This window comes from Chelon labrosus, assembly GCF_963514085.1.
Source record: "Chelon labrosus genome assembly, chromosome: 1".
Lineage (NCBI taxonomy): Eukaryota > Metazoa > Chordata > Actinopteri > Mugiliformes > Mugilidae > Chelon > Chelon labrosus.
The window spans coordinates 9158070-9182300 of record NC_140337.1 but is presented as its reverse complement, the minus strand read 5'-3'; the positions used below and the strand labels follow the sequence as shown (position 1 = coordinate 9182300).

The following is a 24231-nucleotide window of genomic DNA, read 5'->3' as shown; positions in this document are numbered from 1 at the left end:
GTGGTGAAGGAGGCGTGTGAGCACGGGAGCGGAGATGGTAATCTGAGCCATGTGTTTACCATGTCCTCAGAAACATACGAGTCCCTGGGACAATATGTTCGAAAGACACGTGCTGAGATCGGGACGCAAAACAAGCTGATTCAATTTGGTACCTGTTTTCAAGTCGTGGAGAAGACCTTTGACCTGTGAACACAAGAACGTGAAAAGGATGTAGCACCTCTGTATTTTACTTGTGTAACGTTTAAAATTGTACAAGCAAGCATTTCAGTTCTGAATTAAGACCTTTCCTTTGTCTCCTCTAAAAAAGGTTGCCATTTAAAGTCTATGTTTAACAAGTGCCAAATTATGTGATTTGGCTTTGTCAGCTTTATCAAATTTACTTCAGCCTTTGCTCAATATAATCAAGACAGAAAGAAAGAAATTGGTTTTCCACCATTTTATGTAATATTTTCCATCCTGACATGTTTTTGAATAAACCCATGTTCTCATATCTCTTTATCTTATAAATGCTACCGAGTCAGCACTGAATCTAAAAAATAGACAAAAAACCTCTCTCTAAATCCATGTGATCACAGATGCAAGTCTGTGGAAGCAACGTTAGTTCAAATGTTTTGGCTCTGTGCTAAATTGAAGGGCTTTCGGGAGGCTATTTCCAAAGCTTATGCACAGATATGCACTTAGAAGCATATATCAGATGGGATACAGTTACTGGAGTGAAGACATGAGGCTGTTGCTTTCGTGAACTTTCTGGCACATGGCCAGATACGTTAGAGGTGGAAGGAGGCTGTTTTATGTCCGTTTGTTTTGTAGCTGTTTTATAATTTAAAATTCACAATTAAAAGAACTGTGAACAAAGCCAATGGTGTGTGTGCCTCTTTTGCCATTATTACTGAAGAAAAGAGACTGTAAATACAGCAGATGTCAGAACGTCACTTTCCTTGTTCGTGTTCTCTCTGGGTTAAACTCGTGCTAGTCTAAACTTGCCTCATCTCAACGCTCGTCTTTCGCAGAGCTACGACACCAAACTGCATCCCCAGCTGACACACTTTTTTCTCATCCGGCTCGTTGTTTACACAGATCCCTGATGTCACTGTTGACCTTTCGAATCAATATTCCCATCGTTGCATGGTCGCATCCGGGACAAAGAACATTTGATTGCTGTTTCTTTCTGAGAATGATCCAAACAATACATTTAAGGAATGTGCTTAATAAAAGAACCGAAAATAAATAGACTCACAATTTAAGGCTTTGGCTAGATTTCTTTAAATTGAATTTGTGGATCACTGCGCAAAACTACAAGCCGGCATCCTTTAGGAAAAACAAGGGGTTTTGAAAAGTACTGTAATCCTGATCAGCTGAGCCAGCAGCTGAGCTATTGCTACTCTAGAACAACTACTTCCTCTTTCAGGCTGTGGAGGAGTAAGAACAGATAAAAAGTCAGATTGAGTTGTTTTTCACATGAGGCAGCATATAGAATATCCTCTTTCTCTGACCGTGTGTGCGTTGCTTGTATTCATTTCCCTCCATTGGTCCCCCCTCGGTCCAGCCCCTCCCCAACTGTCAGCGCTGCTGTTTTTATGGAAGTCTGGCTGAATCCAGTTCACGCTGCCTCAAGACACGACCTCCTCGTCTTACTCTCCTTCTCCCACTCCTCCCGTCTCTGTCTATTTCCAAGAATCCTTCTCCTCTTTTATATTGTTTATTATTCTAGTTTCTATTTCTTGCTGTTCCTGTCTTTTCTGGCTCCCCGTCATATCTTGTTCCTCCTTGTTGATTTCTGGCTTTTTTTAAGGCTGCAAAAAGAAGCAAGCGGAGGAAGAAAGGTTAATAAAAACTGGAACAAACAAAGCATGGATTGTCTTTATCTATTTATTCAGACATGTATTACTCAATGCTTGTTGTGCAGATGTACAGTATGTCCAGATGTTGGACTAACAGTTGGATTACCAGTTGTCCCAGACACTCATGGGCCCCAAACTGTTGGCAGATGTCTGGTCATATTTTGGTAAATTCTTCATTTGTGAGGATCTTTACACAACAAAAATGTTGGTGTTGTTGATATGTAATATTTATTGGTTTGATTTTTATTTGCACACACAAGCAATAATAATTAAATGTTTATTTACACCTAACTCACCGAAAAAGTAATCTTGCAAGTAAGGCTTTTATCAGTTCTCCTTTCCCAAGCGGTGCAATCTTTCCAGATATCAATTAAATAATTATTTCCAGACCTCAGAAAGATTAGTTTGACAAAAACAAAGAAATCCTCTCAAACTCTGTGTGTTTTCGTGCGCTCTATGATCCATCCGTCTAGTGAAGGTGTAGAATCTAACACCTTTCTTCTTTGTGGATCTTTCCCACGATGATGCTTCCCTCGCTTCTCGCCCCTCTACTGTGTCGCTCTGTGTTTCTGTTTATCTTTGGGCATTTATCGGCCTTTGTCATGGGAGGATTACGGGGGTCAGGAGGGCCCCTTCTGGACAGGAGCCTCTGTTTGAAGTGACTGTTGACATTCCCAGTTAGAAAGTCAATCAACCAACAACGCAGAGATGTAAAAGGACGAAAAAACACGCAATAATTAACCACAAAGAGAGGTGAGCAACCGCAGCGAGCAGAAAGAGATGAAAAACACCAACAAAGAGATATGACTCAACCATAAAGAGACCTGTAATGAACGCGAGTAGATGCAAAAGGAGTGCAAAGAAGACAGGGGATGAATGGAAACAGATCATGTGAGACAACTGCCAAATCAAATGCAAACCGATGCAAAATATCCAGAAAGAGATTCAAAAATGGTAGAAAGGCACTGTAAGAGGACAGAACAGTTGAAAAAGAGATACTAACTGGACCACAGATTTGTTAAAAATAACCTCAAAGATACACAACACAAACTGAAAAAAGAGAAAGTGTATCAAACTGTAGAAAGAGGCCGACAAGATCCTCAAAATGAACATAAGTTTAATGGACTGTAACTCCAAAGAGGCACAAAATGACCAGAAAAAGATAAAAATACAACAAAAAAAAATGGTATATAGAACCACTGAAAAAGACATAAAATTAACATAAAAAGAAACAAGAATAACTGAAGAGACAAAAATGAATGGCAAATACATGTAAACTTTCAAATAAGAAACACAAAATTAAGAGAAATATTATTCAAATGAACTAAATGTATTCAAAAAACACAAAAAGAAGAAACAAAAGATGCAAAACTATTGAAAAGTGTGAAAAGTGGCACAAATTAACTACAAACTGGTACAAAGACATAAAAAAAAAAAAAAATGAAAGCAAAGAGACACAAAGCAACCACAAAGATACGGAACCATTGAAAAAGACAAAATGATTCAAGATTTTGAGACACATGTCTGCGAATCTCCGGAGAGACATTCAAATGAGTAGAAAGAGATTGCAAAGAGACGTCCGTTAAAAAGGAGACTTAAAATGAACACAAAGGAAATAAAAAATGGCAGACCAAGAACAGACGTTCACTCCATTCGTATTGTTTGTAGCCATTTTGTTCTCCCTCTGTGGGAGTGCTGCTGGGAACATTTTCAACACCCAGTCTCCCTACAGTTTAAGCCATAGCCACCGTTAGCACATTTCCCCTATTCGCTTGCCATCAGAAGCCAGCTGTCGCGGTCAGGCGCGTCACTGTGCAGCCGAATGACGCTAGGAGTTACAGTTCAGAAAACATGTTTCCATGCCTGAGCGACTGTTATGAATGTAATTATTTGTACATTTGCATGTTGTAATTGGTTTTGGTTGATGGCTGAAAGATTGATGTCTTGCCGGGGGAAATCTTACCAAATAGCTATCGCTGACTGGTTCTTTCAGCATGCAAAACCGTTTTTAGTGACAAGCTATGACATGATACAGAAATTTTAATGTGGCCTGGCAACAGAAATGTATTTGTGAGTAGGAGAATGTAATGAATTACAGAAAACTGTTTTGTTATTCAGGAGGATCTGCTGATATTGTGTTAGTTAAAGACTGATGTGATGTTATTCAGTAATAAACCTGTGAGTGAGAGCTTGTGCTTGATTTCCCACCTCAAGGACAACATTTTCTTGCAGGCTGGTAAAATATTTATGCTGTGTGAGGCAGGAGTGCAGTCTGGGACTATAAATACCCACAGCTAAACATAAAGCCATTAGTTTTACTGCTGTCGTCTCACACAGCTTCATATCTTACCCACCCACCCACACTCACACACACACACACACACACACGGACATAAATCCATGCACAGCTTCATTGACATGTCAGATGCAGCGCTGCGTTCAGATCAGGCAGACATATTGATATTCTGGATGAATGTGCTGGACCCGCACAAGCCACAGTCTGTTTCTGTGCCAACATGGAGGTGTGCTCAGCGCACCACAGTATTAATCAAGCTGCAGAGTCAGATTCAGATCCAGATTATGTTAGAAAGCTGTTTTCTCATTTTTTAAAGCTGTTTTATAATATTTATAATATTTTTGGCTTCTGAAAGACGTGTTCATAACCTCACGCGTATTTTGCTCCTTTTATTTCTTATCAAATCAATTTCTTGTCAGTCAGTCAACCGTTTAAAGTTTTATTTGTTCTCAGAGGTAAATTATGAACAAAGAAGAGAACAATATGACATTAATAAGGTAAAAACACGTGGATCCGCCAGAGAAGAGCAGCTAAACCATATGCATCACAGACTGCAGAACAGTCTCTAAAAATTAAATTACAAAAAAACATGAAAAATATAAATATGTAAATTAAATAAAACTCCAGATTGTGATCATCCCATGTTACAATAAAGTACTAATTATCTATGTGTTGTAGACTGTAGGCCCAAAAATATTTGTGAATTGTGCATTTTTCAATATTTGTTTGTTTTTTACAGGTCAAGCAGCTTATCTGCAGAAAAAAATATTGGCAGATTAGTCAATAATGGAAATAATTGTTGTAGCAGCAGGCAGTTTTACTCACGCTCACGGAGATTATAACATTTTTGACTTGCAAAAGTAGGAAACAAGATTAGGACATTGAGTAAGTAAATGAATTTCAAAAATGAAAACAAGGAATTCTTTACAAAAAGCATCTGAGATATTTAAACTCCATCTCAACAGAATAATGTTTTGCTCTGTCAAGCATTCTGCTCCTGTGCACTCTTAATTATGACTGCCTCTTTGTTGCAGTATTCTGACATTAATGAGCAACTCCATAAAGATATACTACCCTGCAGAAAATGGAGGCCACTTTAACCGCTGCTGAGCTGATTTATAAAACTACCAACCGTGACAAAACATGCCATTCAGCGGATGTGTTACACTCACTTCCCTCATTTACCCACTTTTACTACATGTTCCCACACACTCATACGCATACTGCATAGGCAACCACAAAACATGCACATGCATACCCACATCCCTATACATTGCTACAAGTACTCAATTCCTCTTGCTCATTGGATGCTGCAGGCATACAGGCAGAGGCAAAAAGACAGCAAAAAGACATAAATCAACAACAAGTTGACAAGAAAAATGACTGCAAAGAGACACAAAATAACCACGAATGTGTGCAAACCAACCACAAAGAGACACAAAATGACCAGAAAAGGGCTCAAACATACTACAAGGATATGAAATCAATGACAAAGACACAAAAAGAGGCAAAATACCTGCAATGAAACACAAATCCCAATTCAAATCAGCAAAAAGAGGTTGCAAATGCTGAAATGGGGCAAAGAGATGCAAATACTTTGCAGTACTTTTGTTGCCTCTTAGTCAGGCTGTCTTGCTCCTAAAGCATGTATAAGTGCCTGGGAGTGCACTCTTCGCACACACAATCTCACTCCAGTAAATATTTGACACATGAAAGAGGATCATCCCAAAAATATAACCAACCCAACCGTTTATTAAGTATTTCAATTGAATCTCCACCTTCACCAAATGCACAGTACTGTCTATATTATAAAGCATCTCAATAATCCAGCAATAAAACACCGACAAGTGACATTAAAATTAGTTTCTGACTTAATTAGGGTCTTGATGTTTAGTTCACTCCTCAGACTTACATTCTGGCTCCACCTAGCGGCCACGTTGTGTCAACGCATCCTCTGTGATGTAGTGAAAGCCCACCGCCTGTAGGGGTCTCTGTAATACAACTACTCGGCTGAGTTGAAGACTCTCAGGTGGCAGCTAAGGTTAGTAGGCCCTTAATTTTGTTTATTTACACTTAATTCACACGGATAAATTTATTAGGGGTTCAAGGCTCTTTTCTTGTCGTTGTTTCCGCTAGTCAAACAGCCTTTGTGGCGTTTACATTAGCCTAATTAGGTAATTAAGATTTTACATCTGGCTAAAATCGGTGAATTGGGTCATTAAAGAGTGAAAGCTCCGTCGTGTCTGCTCTGTGGTGACTCGTTTTGGTTGGTTTAATCGGTCTGTCACGTTTCTAAAACAAGACATTTGGCCATAATACGACAAGAAAGTGTTCCCATTTCACCCTAAATTGCTCTTCAAAGGCAGTTGTTAGTTTTTATTACCAAATAAGAAGTAAAAGCTACAAACTGCGAGAGAGGGAGACTAATAACTAAATGCTAATATCTAAGCCCAAAGGAGTGTAAACGTGATTTAATTTAACTCGAGGTGGACTAATGCTAATTTTCACTTTATTTGTTCCGTTCCTCTGTCTGCAGCGGTAGGGGTTTGCAAGGAGTTAGATTCAGTAAAGTTACAATACACAAACTGAACATTAATTAATATAGAAACATATCCATTAATAATTGAATTAGATATTAGGTCTGTGACAAACTTAGCATTTCCCAGAAAACCCAGGTGATATCATGAAAATACAAAGTGATACAAGACAAATAAAATAAATAAATCTTGACATTTGAAAGGCTGAACTGTCTTGAATTCGAACTAATCAGAAGGGAGTACCTATGTACCAGTAAATATTCACTGATCAGCCATAACATTATGGCGACCTGATCATGATCTTTGGTCAAGTGAATAACTGATTATCTACAAAACTACAAACAAAAACAAACAAACAAAAAAAATCTGAGTATCTCCAAAACTACAGCTCTTTTGGGGTGTCCCTGGTCCAAGGAAGGAAAGGCGACTAGGTTATGGATGCCCAAGGCTATGACGAGCTATGACTGTTGAAAAGTTCATGCTGGTTGTGACACATGAGGCAGTGTAGCCACAAACCAGTCAGGGCGTCCAAGCTGATCCCTGTCCACTGCTGAAATCATCTACAGAGGACATGTGGGCATCAGAACAGGACAACAGTGTGGTGGAAGAAGGAGGCCTGGTCTGATGTATCGGGATTTATTTTTACATCATGTGCATGTCATTTATCTGGGGAACATATAGCACCAGGATGCAAGGAAAAACCTTTTGCTGTTGCCATGGGGTTGAGCTTGATCTGCAGCAAAGTTCAGGAGGTGGCATGTATCAAAGTAACATCCACATAAATCCCAGGATGTGATGAGATCAGATCATCAGTGTTATTCACCGGTTGGTGGTTTTAATGTTATGGCTGATCTGCTTAATGTGGGAAGTTTTTGTTTTCTCTCCCAGATAAATGTTTTAACTTGGTTATAGATCCAACTGAGCAGAGAAGGAATGTTTTTGGAAAAGCCGATACTCCTGCTAAGATCTCTGTTTCTTCCTCGAGGCTAGAAATGCAGAGAAATATGAGGAATGTGTCGACACCTGCAGCTACTGTATCTGATGCTCCAACCTGCCGCCAGGACTGAGACACGGGAACTAACAGGTATTTGTGTGTTAAAATGAGAGTGGGCACATCAGTTCAGGTTTTTCAACACTTCTGTCTTCTGGTCTCTCTGCAAATTTAAGACTTTTATAGACTTTTTAATAACTCATACGTAGACAGTCTGCAGTCCAGAGTTGTGCGAAGAAGTGGATCAAGCTTTTGAGTCACATCTGAGTATTTTTGTTCAAGTATGTGACCAAGAGTTGGTAGCCCCAGCATCCTCAGGCCATAGCCACAACAAAAACCAATCTCAGATTCAGTGACTTGCAATCATCTTACTCACTCTCTTCTGTTTTTGTCAACTACTCATTTTCTTTGTGTGTAAATTTGCTCTGGTCCTGTGTTCACATGCTGCTCACAGAATTCAAACTAGTCTAAATAATTATCTGAGGCCTAGACGTCTTATTGTCTGGAATTTAGCGAAGGCCAACATTAAAACTGACATGCAGGCTGGATGAGCACACGTCTGCTTATTTGAGAACAGGAGGAGGAAGGAGAAGAAGATATGTTCACATATTTCTTCTAAAATATTCCCAGTGATCAAGGCACTCACTCAAGAACTCCGTCCACCATCCCCTCTGTCTCCCTTGGGCCTACCACAAATTTCTGGTGAGGGGTCCCCAGTGCCAAAAAGCAGGAAGTCACAGCTGTGCTCATCCCCCTTTCAGCATGTGTGAGACAGAGTGTTGTATGTTTTTGTGTCTGCATCTGTGTGTAGATTTAGGTCAGGGCGAGTGTGTGTGTGTGTGTTTGCGTCTCTCCCATCCAGTTTATCTGGCCAGTTATGACGCCGCTTTCTATTCCGACTTCTTTGCTGCCGAAGTTTCCAGTGCAGTTAAATTAGAGAGAAAGAGAAAAAGCCTGCCTTATACAGCCTAATAAACACTATGAGCGGTGTGTCGTTGTGGCTAATAGTGAGAGACTGACTGCTGTGGACTCCTCTGGTTGAAACACACACTGTGCTTTGACTTTCTGCAGCTTTTTTTTTATTTCTGCCTCTTCCACTAGTGCTTTAGTTCTTTATTTATTCCTCTTTTATTGCACCCAATATGTTGGTTGTTTTGTTATATAGACAGATTCGGATAATTATTCTAAAAGTACTTTGTTAATTTGATAAAACCCTAGTATATTTCTGACTTCTGGTTAGACAACAATAAGACATCTCAAGATGTGATCTTTGGTTTTTGGACATTATAATTGACATTTTTTAACCAAATCCATTGCCACTCTGTGTTAGAGTGTAAAGCTGGCCCAAAGTTACCCCGCCCGCAAAATGTTGGGGAGTAATTCCATTGGAAGTCTCTCCATTGGGAGTTGATTATGTTGGGTCTGGTGGACACTCAAATTTGTTTGGGTGGGCTTTATGTAACAGTGACATAAACATCATGTGAGATGCGTTGAGTTGATTATGATGACAACATAATGGCTGCTGTCAGAGAAGTGGCCTATTTAGATCTTGCTATTGCGTCTGTTGTAAAATATATTGATAGAGAAATTGTTTTGAAGGAGATATTTGTCGAGAAGCTTCACATAATCCATTGCTCTAATCGGACGTGGGACTATCCAATTGCAAAATCTAACTGTTGATCCACATTTATTCACTTCAACTCCAACGTGAGCCACTCAATCTAATCGCCATTGTGTGAAGTGCAGAGTGAAACTCAACACAGCTGACCTGTCGCCGCCTAGTGTTTCAGTGGTGTAATTACAGAACAATACTGACACACCAGCGTACAGGTATGAGTGCGTAACCCCCTACACGCCGTCAACATGCCGCGGCACTTTAAATTAAGCTTCACCAGACTCATATTCTGATAAGAATTGGCTAGTTCTATATCAAACCATTTCTTTGTACTGCAGCAGAGTATAATTACTTTCTAACAATAAAATGCTCTTTAAACACTTGGTGGAAACTTTGTGCAACTTGTCTGGCCTGCAGAGCTGCCCTGACTTCAACCCTCAACCCCATCCAACATCATCGGGAACTGAAATGGCAACTGTGAGCCAGGTTTTATCACCCTGTCGGCCATCAGTGACCTCACTAATTCTCTCATAACTGAAAGCCTTCCCTGAACAATGGACAGAGTTTAAATGCCTTGAAATGACATATTGGTGTAATGTTTGGGCGTCCGGAAACTTTTTGATTTCCTTCTAGACTCTGATCCTTTCTTCTTCGTACGGCCCTGCAGCTCCTTGCAAAGGCAGCTACTCGCTGTAAATCCCAGGCCTTTGCTTTAATAGGCGCAGTGTGCCTCTGTGACACCGGCTGCCTTTGTTTTGGTTACAGATAAAATCGCTGAAGGAAAACACGACAGCAGAGAGAGAAGGAGAGGGAGAGGGGGAGACCGGTGCGGCGCAGGAAGAAATAGACTAATCCAAAAGTGCGACAAGGACAGTTCTTCCCTCCTACAGAGAGATAGAGATGGGAGGAGGAGGTGATGGCTACGAAAAGAGTGATGATTTATTGAAGTGTACAGAGCAGACGTAGCAGCTTCGCGCGAGTACAGATCAAGATTTGAACTTCAACACTCAACAGTCTTTCCTTAATCGTGTCCAAAGTTTAATCTGATTTATCTGTTCATCCTCTCCCACCTTTCTCTCTCAGTTTGTTTGATCTCAGTCAGAAGTCGTGTCACGTACACGGTGTGCGGACATATGGAGTTAATCAGAGCGCCTGTTGCTGATGTTTTCTTTGGGAATGCTGACAAGTTGACAGGCGAAGCGCAGCACTGACATCGGACCTCACTCTGGATGAGAGAGACAGACCAATACAGAGAGGGAGAGAGAGAGGTAGGAAGAGGGGGGAGGGAGGAGGGTGAGAGACAGACAGAGATAGGGAGAGAGGGGGAGGTGAGAGAAAAAGAGGAGGAGAGATGAAGGGGAGAAAAAAAATGACTTCACGCCACGACTGGACTGCCCCCTTTTTCCCCCTCAACCGCTCTCTGTGTCTCTTAACTTTTTTCCTCCCTCCTCCTCTGTGTGTTTTTTTTAAATGATTTGGGGAGAAGAGGGGAGCGAGCATTCGGAGCTGGCGGTGCAGGCAGGAGCGTCACACAGAGGAGCCTGAAGGGCAGAACACTGGGGCTGAAGAGGACTGAAGAGGCTTGGGGTTTTTTTTTTTTGGGATCTGATGCACAGACTGAAAGGCTAAATAACAGAGAGGCAGAAGGAAGGATAAAGGACATACAGATTTATATTAGTCTCTTAAAAAATATTGAAACGCTGCATTTACACATTTAAGACTGTACTAAGAGCAAAGCCAGATTTATTTTTGTAGAAACGTTGGCCAGACTTGAGGGGAAGCCAAAAGCTTTTCAGGACAGACTTTTTTCTTGGAGAGAAGCAGATGGACACATGCACAGTTTGAATGAAAGAGTCTTCATCTAGCAATGCTTTTGAGGAACTCTGCACTGAGTTGTTGCTGTCTGCTATGTTCCTGGACGCTGATGCAGGCATAGGGCACTTTTATCCTCACTGAATTCCTCTTGACAAGAGGGTCCACGATTATTTTTCTACAAAGTCCTTCTTCATTAGAGGTACTGTTCTGACTGTAACTATGTTTTGTCAAAGGTACTCTTTAGCACCATTATGGACTTCTTGTCTTCTGGTCCTGTGCATCCTGGATGTATGGACCACAGCCTGGCCGTCTGCTCAGCAATCTCAGCCCCATCTGCAGTCTCGCCGGTCCAGACAGATGCCGCCTTTATCATCCTCGTCGTCAGCTGGCAACCTGTCAGAGAGTGCCGAGAGCAAAGTGGAGCGCCTCGGCCAGGCGTTCAAGCGGAACGTCCGCGAGCTGCGCGAGAAGAGCTCCTGCCTGGACCTGGTCTTCCTGGTGGACGAGTCGTCAAGCGTGGGGGCCAATAACTTCCTGAGCGAGCTGAGGTTCGTGCGCAAGATGCTGTCTGACTTCCCCGTCGCGCCGGAGGACACGCGGGTGGCACTGGTCACCTTCTCATCCAAGACCCATGTGGTGACGAGGGTGGACCACATCACAGCGCCTAAGTCCCACCAGCACAAGTGCTCCCTGTTCAACCAGGAGATCCCAGCCATCAACTACAGAGGGGGCGGCACCTACACGAAAGGAGCCTTCCAGAGGGCAGCGGTGAGTCAGATGAATGGATTCAGTGAGCGCTGTGGTTATCAAGGACCGTGTCAGTCTTTGGGCCTGCGTTGTACATTATTCTCACTTTCTTTGCATCTCCAGAAGCTAGATCTTTTTTTTTTTTTTAAAGTTTGGTGTATGTGTGATCCGTGTGTGTGTGTTAGTCTGCAGCCTGCTGTGACTGTGTGTGTGCAGGGAGTGATTGTGGCCTGTAGTTAATGAGGCCCTGCATGGCTTTGCTGTTGCTGCTTCCTCTAAATTGCACAACGGCAGATAGTGAGGGGAAGCCGCTTACTGGCTAATTGTTCAGGGATTTCCACCGATAAAAAAGCACGAGCAGTTGAAAATCTATTCCTATTTCTTCTTTTTCACCTTTCATTACGTGCTGTGTGGCTGAATTTGTCGTAGGCCCGTGATTCGAGGGTTGTGTGCGGGGTTACGAGGGGTCAAAAAGTTAGCATGTTTATGGTTTGTTGATTTGAGCTGCCTGACACTCAGCTGCACACAGGACATATGGCACAGTTCATCCGTCAAGTCCAAACAGCCCAGCTGTAAAAGCTGTGCTGGTGGTAGAGGGGCCGGTCCTGTGTAAACACACACACACCTCAGCTCATCGTGCCTCGGACCTTCCTTTCAGCTGAGACCTCGAAGCTCCGACAGTCATTTTCAATGCGGCCTGGGCAGGACAGGTGCTTTTAAGGCCTGAGGAGTTGCTAAGAAACGCTGCAGCCTGTCATTTGTGTTTTTCAAAATAGATATTAAGATTAGATGCATCGAAGCCAGAAAACAGACTCACTGACTCGATCAACAGATGCCTGAAAGCTGACACACAGGGGCAACGTCACCTGCTTAAAGTGAGGTGTTGACTGACAAGACAGTTTAAGTATCAAATGAACTAGTTCTACAGTCAAAAACATAGCTGGGTAGGCCAAGTTTTTGCAGGTTTGCCTTTCACTCCATCCCCTTTTAAAGCTTGCAGCCTTGGACCGAGTCCTCTGGCTTAGCACTGAAAGCTTGGCCCCCAGGACAGGTTTTCAGCTCGCCCTCTTCAGCTAAGTGCTGATAAGCGGACTGCTGGCTGCCTCCCAGCTGCTAAAAACCACAACAACACCAAGAAGAGGCTTTCTGGGCCAACTTCAGTGCCTTATCACTATTCAGAAACATTCAAAATGTTTAAGGTGATTTATCAAGTCATGTATGAGTCATTCAGAGATGACTTTTAAAAAGAAACAGGGCGTATTACCGCTCAGGCTATGAAGTTGGCTTTTATTGATTAAGTGTGATTACATAATAAGACTGAATTTCAGAACACTCCTGTATTTCTTTCCATTTAGTCTTTGCAAGGTTTGCAAGAGTTAGGAAATGTATGTTCTGCCTACACAGATTTAGGTATTTTCTTCTCCAAATAGATGAGCCTAGCAGGTACAGCCATAGATAGAGTACATCAAGCAGTACTCCAGAAACCGCACCACACCTGATCGATTCAGTCCGACGTACTGTGTGTCTTCGCATCATGAACAAGGAAATGAAAAAAAAGAAAATCAGGCCTTCTGTGATTTATTGCCCAAATCCTTGTTTTTTGTTTTTGGTTTTTTTTTGTAATCGTCTGTCTGAATCTAACTGGAAAAAAGAAAAAAAAGGAAGTTTGTCATATTTTTCCATTAGCTACATAGAATAAAATATGACTCTGCCGACATAAATCAACAAGACGCATATCCGCCTGCTGTCATGTACCAACTAAACTCTAATTGAACACTATATATATATATGAGTGTGTGTGTGTTGAATTGTTAAATGTGCGATAATGCATGTGAGTTTGTGCTTTTGCCCAAACACGTGCCTCCACCTCTGGGAAAAGAGGGAACGTACGTATAAATCTGTGTGATATATTTGAACATCTGTGTTGGAAAGAAAGAAAAAGTGAGAATAAATAATAATTGCAGAAAAGTAGTAATAATAATAATAATAATAGTAATAATGCCATATTTTATTCCCTTGGCAGCTCTTGGCTTTTCTGAGTGCTGTAGAAGGCTGGGATCCATTAAGAGAGACATTTTTCCACCAGCCATGCATGTAGAGACACGGCTCTCCTCCAGCCCACTTCATCTCTGTCTCTTTCAGTCTCGCTGCTGTCTGTCGTTCTCTCTTTTCACCCAATAGATCACACAGTAGGTTTTAAGCATCAGTGTACGTAGGCTGAGGTCTGAAAAATTATGTCTGATTTGGGACATTTTCTTTTTTACGGCCCAGACAGATATTTGTAAACTACGTGATTTGAGGAACTAGGCTTCAGGCTCTAGGCATCCGACCACATCTAAAAGTAAAAGTAGCTGTTCTAAATGGCGGCGCAGCATGGTTTAACGAGAAGCCTGCCGCTCGTAGAAAGTGCACATTTTTGAACGGTCTTTACTCGGAGGCATTTATCGTTCTGTTTGTTTTGCCAGTTGTCGCATGAAGTGAAAGTTACTGATAGATTGCTTGTTGTGGGCATGGATGCGGCACTGCAGCCATTCTGCCATATTAAAGGGTTGTAAGGCCAGGACTCACCAAGTTGACGGATGGCCGCTGGTCAGTGTCGGGACACCGGGGAACATCTGTGACCCTAGTTTTGGTGGTGTCGGTCAGCGGCTTTTCAGCCATTTTAGCATGGTGGAAGAACGGGTGGGTTGGAGAGATGACTCTACCGTAGCAAACCAGTGTAAGAGAGGTGAATGTGATGTTGTTGCCCACCTTAATCCGATGTGAACAATCAGATACACATATATTTTCACAACAAAGTGATCAAATTGAACGAAAAAACTTTAGACCAATGGATAAGCATAATTTAAGAGACTGTGACGGTTTGTAGCTCTTCCTAGTTCCCTAGCCTCCCACCTTATTGTCACTCTTCTTGTTTCCCCTTCTTAAAGGTGAATACAGACTATTGCCACCAGCCGGTGTGAAGAGTTGTTTCCTTTCCCCTCACGCAAAGAACGTATGTGCTACCTGGTTGTTCGCCATAGGGCCTCTTCAGACCTCGCGTTAAGATCCAATCTGGGCTATTCAGTCACAAGTGACCAGCTTTCGCTGTGTGTGTTCAGACCTGGTATTAACATGTGTCTCCAAAGACCAGATCCGATCAATGTTTTGCACTCTGTATGTAAATAAACCCCCGACATCATCTTTTTTTCTAAATGAATGAGACAAAACTCTGTTGAGTATGGGTGGTATATACTATAGGTTTAATGTGACTCAGGACACATTGTGTTCACACTACCAAAGGAATGTGGACACATGCAGACCATCTCCAAATGTAGTCAGAGATCAGATCTCTCAAATACGATCTCAATGTGACCTGGGGGTGTTTACACCTGCCTTTTACGTGATTGGACCACCCAGATCAGATCTTAACGCGAGGTCTGAACAGGCCCATAGTCTTTGAGATGAGTTTAAGTGCATCTTATTGGTCCAGACACAGGCTATGTGGGCCTTCATTTCCTCCAGTTTTTTGATGCTGGTTTGATGTCCGTACCTCTAGGTGCTGTTTGAAGATCTTTGTGTGTAGCTTGGACCTTCAGTTCGGATGTTGTTTGAATTTCTTCTCGAAATTGTTGCCATTAAAACTGCCCCTTTTCCAACCCAACCTGAGTGTGTGTGTGAATAAATGCGGATGAAGGTGGATGATGGTACCCTTAGTTTATCAAGCTTGTAACACTTTGTCATGATGATTCACAGCCCTCCGTCTGTCTTTCCTCAGCCTCGCTCCAGACATGATAAAATGGTAAATGATGACGTCGCTGTAGTTTTTCCACGAATTTTCATGGCTGCCTGTACAAAGAAGCTGATGACTCTCAGAAAATGATTTCAGGTTGAATCAGCTTCTCCAAACTGACGTACATTCCCCTCTTCTTACTGCTCGAAAGAAATCTGTTTTCCTTGTCTTTAGCCCGCCGTTGATTTATTTTCCAATCATTTGCCCTGTACATGACCAAATAACTTCAAGGCAAATGGCTCAAAGCCTGGCATTTTATTCTGTTGGTTGCTAGTAATCGTGTTGATCCAGGAATTACCGTTTTTTCCATTGTTGCTCTTATTATAGCCTGCTTTGGATATGAGACTCGGCTGTAAAAATACAGGGAAACAAATGACTGTATGCGCCCAAGCCAATGAAAAAATCTCCGCCATCACATTTATTTTATCTCCTCATTTTTCTTCACCCTGAAGATTCTCCTCAGGGTAGCTATGATTTGCCAGATAAAACCCTCGCTCAGAGCAAACGGGCCTCAGCGAAGAAGCACAGAGCATTAAATTGGACTTGGCGGTTTTACTGTATCAGTTGCATAAGACACAGACAGCTGGGCAGCGTGTGAAGAGAGATGAAGAAAGATGGAAGGTAGAAGGAAGTGGGGGGAAGGTTATTTACATTAATTTTTTTACCGGACTGGTGGCTATCTTTGCTCCAGTCTGTTTCTAAACAGATATTAGAGTAGTTCACCAAGACAGCCAGTGTGTTTCTAGGTCTGAATGTGTATAATTTGGACTAGCAGGTGGCTTGTTTTTCGCCTTCGTCCTTTGTGAAAAGTTCCAGAGGCTCCGAATCCTTCCAGCTCACCAGAAAACCCACACGTCCGTGCTCATTTTATAGGGTTTGTCGAGCAGCTGCATGTCTTTACATGGTTGTCATCGTATGTACTGTAAGTCATAAAGTTCACATGATGGACTGTAAACCAGGGCATTTATGGACATACCTCATGTATGTAGTATGTCTAGGTATTTTTTTTTTCAGCTGGAGTTTCAGCTTTGGTAGGATCCACCAAGAACATCTGAGTCCGGCATTGTGAAAGCTGACCCAATTTCGTTTCTGAATTCAAACCTCACCGGCGCCCAAACCTCGTAAACAAGTACTTTAATTCCAGTAGCCATAGATGTAAAATGAAACATGAAACGACCACAACTTATATTTCTCACCTCGTATTATTCAGAAATGCATTTTGCCGGTTAGTCTAGGAGAAATTTGACATGTATTTGCATTTATGACCGCAAAATCTTTCCAGCATTAAAAAAAAAAAAGTGTATCCAAGCCAACGCTTCTCCAGTAAGGAGGACGCTGTCAATAACACTTCACACAGCTCTTCACTCACTCTCTGTTGGGCCTCGCCAGACCGCAATAAGTGAAACAAGTATTGGCGGCTCGGTTTGCGAGGCCTACGTCTCATTTCAGTGAACCCTATTTTTCCAATTTCTCCCATTTCTCTGCGCTTCTATCATCTTCTCCCCCCTCGGCCGCAGACCTCCCCAGCAGACTGTCAGGCAGGGGAACGTCGCCGTCGTCAGCTTTGACGCATTACAGCCATAATATGCGGTATTGTTTTTCAAAACATTGTCTATTAGATTAAATGAGGCCCGTGTCAGTTGCTTATATTTGGCCCGTGGAGATGAACTGTAGGGTTCCTGTACATTCTTGGCCTGTCTGAAACACACAAACATTAGCAGGCGCTCTCACACACACTTTATGGTCATGTTTGTGTCTGGAGCTGTCCGAGTTTTCTACAATTTCTGAATAACTCGTATCAAGTGCAGCAAATTGAGATGGGAAATGAAGACCATCAATCATCTGAGTGCTGGCAAGTTTTTGTCTTAGGCAGGGTGAGTTTTCATTTCTAGAAGTATTTGCTTACTGGAGCATTTTTTTTTAGTGTCATGGCTGAGTCACTGGGCAAATTTTAAGGAACCTAGTGAGTCCTCGCTGGGGAAGAGTGGAAAAAGTAAATGGATACAATTTTGGTGGCAAAAACGAGTGCAGCAAATGAAAGCAAGGTGCATCTCTTTGATCCGGTCCCCCTGGCCGAACCCATCATGATAAGATGATAAAACAAGACTGTTTCCTGTCTGTGGAACCCCCCACTTCCCGCCATCTCACTCTTACTCACTTCCTCCCCTTCGGTTCATCTGCTTCTTCCCTCTGTTCAGCCCCTCTGCATCCTCCTCCTCCTCAGTATCAGGGAGTCGGGGAACCCACAAGCCAGAATTGCCCTGATAAGACTGAGACCAGACAGGAACGTCCACAGACACCAGACAAGATTTGAAAATGCTGAGGCTGCACTGGGATGTGGGTCTTTGCTCATTTCTTTTGCTGAATCAAATGTCGAATGATTAGTTGGGACAGTAAAATGAGGCTTTATCACAATTTATATTGTTTTTTCATTGCAAGATTTTTCACTTTCAATGCGTTGAAAATGGTGTACGATAATTGCACACACGTTCCGCATTATGACATTTGGCCCAACCCGTAGTTTGGGAAATCAGGAAGCTATGTGAATTGAGCGCCTGAGTTTTAAATACCACTTACCGGCAAAGTACACATCTGATGCATGGTACCCTCCTCCCACTTTCCAAAGGCAGATGTAGCATAATGTTGTTTGAGCACTTGGATGTTGCAATAATAATAATTTTCAGTCGCATAAAGCAAGCGCATTTGTCCACTCCCATGTTGATAATAAGATTCCTTTAAGTTACATTTAGAGCAGATGAAAAAATATGCGATTAATCGTGATAATTATGGAAATCATGTAATTAATCGCGATTAAATATTGTAACAATTTGACAGCCCTTGCAATTATACAACTCCTGACTTCAGCAGCGGCCCATAACATATCAGCACATTGTCATTAGAGTGGTATTGTTTCTCAAAATGATCGCACACACAAACTTCACCTGGCACCTATGCTCGGGGCGTAGTTGGAAAGTTCTTCAGACCCTGACCTGGTGATTGACATAATAGACTCAACATGACTGTGTTTGTATGTTTTGGGTTTCGGAGGAAGAAATGCATCAGCCTCAGGTTCTGCTCTGCTGTGCCTCTTTGTGCTAAATCAGCCTGACAGAAGTATTCCCCATTCTCTTCTTTCATAGCTTTTGTTCGTCAACCTCAAATATGCTCCGCTTAGGAATGTTTTCTTCACACAGAATGCTTTGACTGGTCTTTGTCTGCTTTGTCAACATTAATATTTTGGCTTGAAGGAAAATAAACTCTGCATTATGAGGGGATTTCTTTGGCTTTTTATGACACAAGCTGCAATCTTGGTGTTTCATTACATTGAAAACTATCTCCACTGGTTTAAATTAGTTTGATTGTTCATTGCTCCATTCAGTGCTTCCTGTCTGTACTTTTTGACTTATTTATATTGCGTATAGGGCTCCACCTAACAATTACATTCCATGCAAGTTATTTTGCCAATAAGAAATGGAGACAAAAAGGAAATTTGCACATCTGCGGGGCAATGTTTTCCATTTTTGCTTGTAAAATTACTAATTAGGGTTAATTGAGGATTGAAATTTTGACTTAATACCGATGAATCACCTAATCGGTTAGAGCGTATATGTAGTAAGTTGGGATATTCCAATAGGTATGTCCAGAGTTTTACTGCTGCCCTGATCACTTCCAAAACTATGGCTGAGCCAAGGTCATGATAACAGAACGCGCATCTGTTAATCGTGCGTCTAAAGAGCTAGTAGCATTTAAAGGAGTTTGGGTTAAGGCGTAATTTTGCATTGACTTTGACAGCCCTGTGTTTGGCACTTAACACAGATGCACGGTGCTCACATGAACCTTAAACTTAAGTTCTGTATCATCTGAATCAGTTTAAACTTTTGTCATTTTGCTTTCCACTATGTCTGTTTTAACAACATTAAGTTCAAGTAACCTTTTCTGATATCAGGTGCATGCCCTCTATATTGGTTGAACTGCACTGTCTTCCTATCTCTAAATTGAAAAGACAACATTTGCCTCTGCAAATTAACAGCAGCATTGCACCCTTCCTTTTCCTTCTCTCGTCACACTCGGCTCACCCCTGCCCTCCTCTCTGAAATGGATACCGAATATTTTCCAGAAACGGGGGCCTACTTTCCAACCTCTGAACGTCTAGGAGAACCCTGAGGCCTCCTCGTTCACCCATTATCTCATCCACGCAGACAAACAGAGACGTTGACAAGCAAACTGGCCTAATATAATATCGAGGGGGAAAAAGGAAGCGAAGGACAGAAATCCAAGTGAATTCATCTACTTTTATCCACAGTGGGGAAAATAAATGAGCAATCAGGAACGACAGCAGAAAACCTGGCAGCAAAGACAAGAACTTTCAAGTATCATGATGTAATTACAACCAATGAACAACATGCAGTGCGAATGCGCCGTGACTCAGTTTTATTGGATTATTTAAAATTGCTGTAGAGACGTCGTGCAGGATAAACTTCTCTTCAAAGACATGCAGATATGGTTGGACTAGTCCCCCTGTTCTCCAGCAGCTGTCACCATGTATTGATAACTTAGGACTCTTTGAATTCTCACATATCACATATCTGTGGTGAAGTGTTGACAGACAACCAGGTAGGGCAGAGATATGAGCAGCGAGGGGTCAGCGGAGGTCATCAGTCAGCTCGCTATAGCCTAGTGCAGAGAGGTTCATGAGAAAATGAGCCTCAGTGTGAGCAGCCTGCCACAAACATGGGATCCAGATAATCTTCTGTCTCTGCTGCTGAAGCGTCATTTTGGACGTATTGACGTGCTGTCTCTAAAATAAAACCTTGCATCTCTTTTGGATCAAATCCCTGTATTTGAAACCACAAATGTTTTTTTTTTCTTGTTGCCTCATCCAACTTTCCCAGCATCCTGACCCCATCTGTTTTCACTACAATAGCCTTATCCTTCTTCATCTCCTTTAGATCTTTCCTTTGTAGACTGGTAGTCGTCCCTCTTCAGGGACATAAAGACGGGAAAAGATTTTTAGTTGTCTCTCACTGCCAAGGAGGATGCTGGGCTTGGATTGTTTGGGAGACAGGTTCAGAAAACAACATGGTCCAATTTGGAATGACACCATGGCACATGTAGTTTGTTTTGAAATAGGGTGGCTCTGCATCCAACTTGTTCAAGGGAACGTGCTGCACGTGTGCATCCAAATGTTCTGTATGTTGTCTGTGCGGTTTCCTGGCAGGAAAAGGCCGATTTAACCGACGTCTCCGCTCTCCTTAGCACTCGATAGTCTGTAATATCTATCTCTTAGCAGCGTCTCTTCCTCTTTCTGCCTTACACCTCATTTTCCTGCCTCAAGGCTATGCTCCAGTGTTTTTCTGTCGACGTCAGTGTGTATAGCATGTGCTGGTTTGGATGCCGCGGAGCGTGTCCCACTTGGCCTCCGCGCTAAGACCTCTGCGGTCAAATAACTGGGCTTTGTTTTGGCCAAAACCAGCGATTCCATTTAGAGAAAGGATTAGAGAATGAAAATGAGGTGATGGAGGCCAGTGGAAACAACAGGGAATGAAATGTGTGCGGGGTGCCCCTGCAAGTTCCTCCATCAGTCCCATTTGTCCGTCTCAGCAACTTTATCAGAGTGACTGTTGTGCAAATATTTATTTAGTTAGGTGCCATTCATTTTCTGATCAGTATCCGAAACCAGTGGTAAGAATTTGTTTGCATGTTTAAAGTTGAAAAAGACGCCCAGTCCTTCACTTTCACCATTTTGATCTTAGCCAAGTCCTCAGTGGAAATAGCTCTGTGGTTGTGGATACTTATCAGAGCCTGTGTCTGGCATCTTTTAGTTTACTTTCATTTCGCATGCGAGTGTGATATTTACACCGTGGTTGAATGTTTGAAAATGCCACAAGAAAGGAATAGGGCAAATGAAAAAAGGTATTCTTTATCCTTGTTCTCCCCTGCTCTCCTGTTCCATACATCAGAACGTCAGTCGCTTTGCCAGACTGGAAATTACCACACGCTACTTTGGTCTTTCAACTCAGGACCAACAGAAATTATTCACTTGCTACTTGCAGCACTTAGGTCCCAATTATCCCCCGCACTTTATTTTCACTCCTTTTAGAGAAATGGTTCGCTGGAACGAGCTCAGCGCTCTTCACTGGAGAGGGCAATCTCCAGCCTTCCCGGCAGTGTAAAACACAGATGTCAGTGAATTCCCCTGACAGACGCAAATGTAATTTCAAACCTTTCTGCACTAGCCTTACAAATCCTTCCCCGTGTCTTTCCTTTACGTTTTACCTCTATGGAATCTCGTCATAAAAACCTGAACTACAAGTGGAGAGTGTTGAAGAGCTGCTGTTTGTTCCAAAGGCTGGATTTCACCACTTAAGTACACCGTTCAACAAACATAAATAACACTCAGCGTAGAACTCATTAGCTCACCAGCTCACTAGCGCCCTCTTCCATGAGGCAGAAGTACTGGCTGCCTCATCTCGTGCTTTTTCAGTGCGTTTTAATGTCAGATCTACAAGGCTAAATGTGTCACTCTCATACATGTAATACATTAACTAGGCTATGGAAAATCAGGACATATGATAAAAGTGTGTACAACCATTATATTGGTGACATACAGAGAGTTAGCCACAGGCACGCGCCAAGGACACGAGCTTTACCCAGTTTGTGAGAGACTGCGCAATGCTCAGCTCGCTGCTGCTCCAAGTCTTATCGCTCCCCATGGTCACTCCCTGTATTCACACAGGAAATGTGTAAATTCTACGATTTTGACTGTAAATGTAATTATACAAGAGCACATAGTGACCGACCAGTCAACTGGGAAACTACAGCCCTAAATGTGTGCACAGTATTGGGGCAAATCATGCTAAGGGGGTTGCCACACACCATACTGACCAAAATAAAGCATATATTAAAGTTGTTAATTAAACCTGTGCTTACTCAGCTATGACATCCAACACCTCATACATCCTGTCTTATGACTGGGTGACCAGCATTCAGCATCATGGTGACTTACTGCAGCTTTACTGACATTCTGCATAATGTTTTTCACTGTTGAGGAATAATTTTATGTGACATGACGAATAATTGCTTAAAACTTTCACGACTACAAAAATAAATCCAGCTTCACGCTCTTCGGCCAGTCAGATGAACGCACACTTTCCTACACATATCATGCCTCACTCTCTTAACCCCCCCGCTCTGTTCTTTCCACTCGGCGCACATTCACACATAAACATGCTCACACCTACACACAGATTCCCTCTTACTTAAAATACTGCTCCGCGACTGATAGGTGCTGCTGACAACAGCTTCGCGGGGCTCGGCGTGCATGTGTGAATGTGATAAATGAACGGCTGGGAGGTGGGGTCGGCGGGAGTGTTGAGGTAGAGGGGCACGCATGTAAAATGCGCGATTCAGAGAGCAGTGGCGAGGGGGATTTGAAGACTCGTGCACCGTCTGCAGGGTCAGAGGTCAGGGAGGCAAAGGCAAGCACAGGAACTGACTGTCAGCAGCTTTAGTGGTCTGTGTTCAACGGCCATAATCAACCGTGAAGATCATCAGAAAATAGTGGTTTCTTGATCTAACTGGAAAAATATGTCTCCACCCAGCTCCTGTGCTGTTGAAACCTTAGATCTTTAAAAAGTAAGTTGCCAGGCTCATACTTTTTTAGATGAACTGATACTGCATTTTTTTATTGACTCATACGGAGTTGTGAAGCCAATTTCAAATTCCCGTTTACACTGATCTAAATGCTAAGGAGCAGCAACAAAAGCTGCATGGGTCCCGACCAAAAAGTTGCACTTGAACACACCATAAAGTCCAACGCCAGCGAGAACGTACGCCTGTGTGAAAGGAAATGCCTCTCGATACCCACAGGTAGCTGTAACCATGAACTTAAAAGGCTACTATTTGCTAGGAGGCTAGGAAGTTACAGGGACCTACAAACCGTCATATAGGGTTGGCACGTAAATGGCCGAACATCGTGTCATGGCCTTGAGATTCAAAGTTCAGTCTTGATCTGGGAGCAGGTAGTAGGTGTTCTTAAACTTTAGATCTTCCCATACCAATGAAGCTTACCTGTTGAGAAATGTAGATTGTTCAGATTTAATATTCAGGCGCTTATTTTCCACGTTGGACCCTAGAATTAGTATTTGTTGCTTCAAGTTTTTCGGAATATGCCTCGGTCAAACCGTGAATGTTATATTTCGATATTTGCTCATCATTCCAGGGCTATTCCTGAGTTTATTTTATGAATCGTCCGTAAAGACTTGCATAATCCAAATAAGCATTTTCTTTGGTATTTCTGTGCTTCAGTTTCTCACAAGCTACGTACCAACTTCTTAGTCAGGCTCCAACGCTGAGTGAGTCATGTGCATTGTCACTGAAGGGATAAACTGCTTTTGATTAGTGCTGATTTGCATTAGCTTCTCATGTCGCCGCTACAAATCAAACTCATACCTCTGAAATGCGGCTCCGTGTTCACACAGCACTCCAAAGCTTTCAGATTAAAGGCACGAATCAGATCAATTCTTTAAGCACATGGATTTACTTTGGGATCTTATGATTAGAATTTACCAAAAGCGTCATCCATTGGCACCTGAAGAAACCAAAACTATTTCAAAGA

General features: G+C 42.3%; 1 protein-coding gene across 2 annotated transcripts in view; it reads left to right on the top strand.

Annotated features, from left to right (window-relative positions):
- Positions 1-10901: 10901 nt before the first annotated feature.
- svep1 (sushi, von Willebrand factor type A, EGF and pentraxin domain containing 1) overlaps positions 10902-24231 on the top strand; it is an 81677-nt gene continuing 68347 nt past the window's right edge. For both annotated transcript variants that reach the window (XM_084542632.1, XM_084542631.1), the window contains exon 1: positions 10902-11863. In XM_084542632.1, coding sequence (XP_084398758.1) covers positions 11315-11863 — 549 coding nt within the window. In that variant the 5' untranslated portion in view covers positions 10902-11314. The remainder of the gene's footprint in view (positions 11864-24231) is intronic.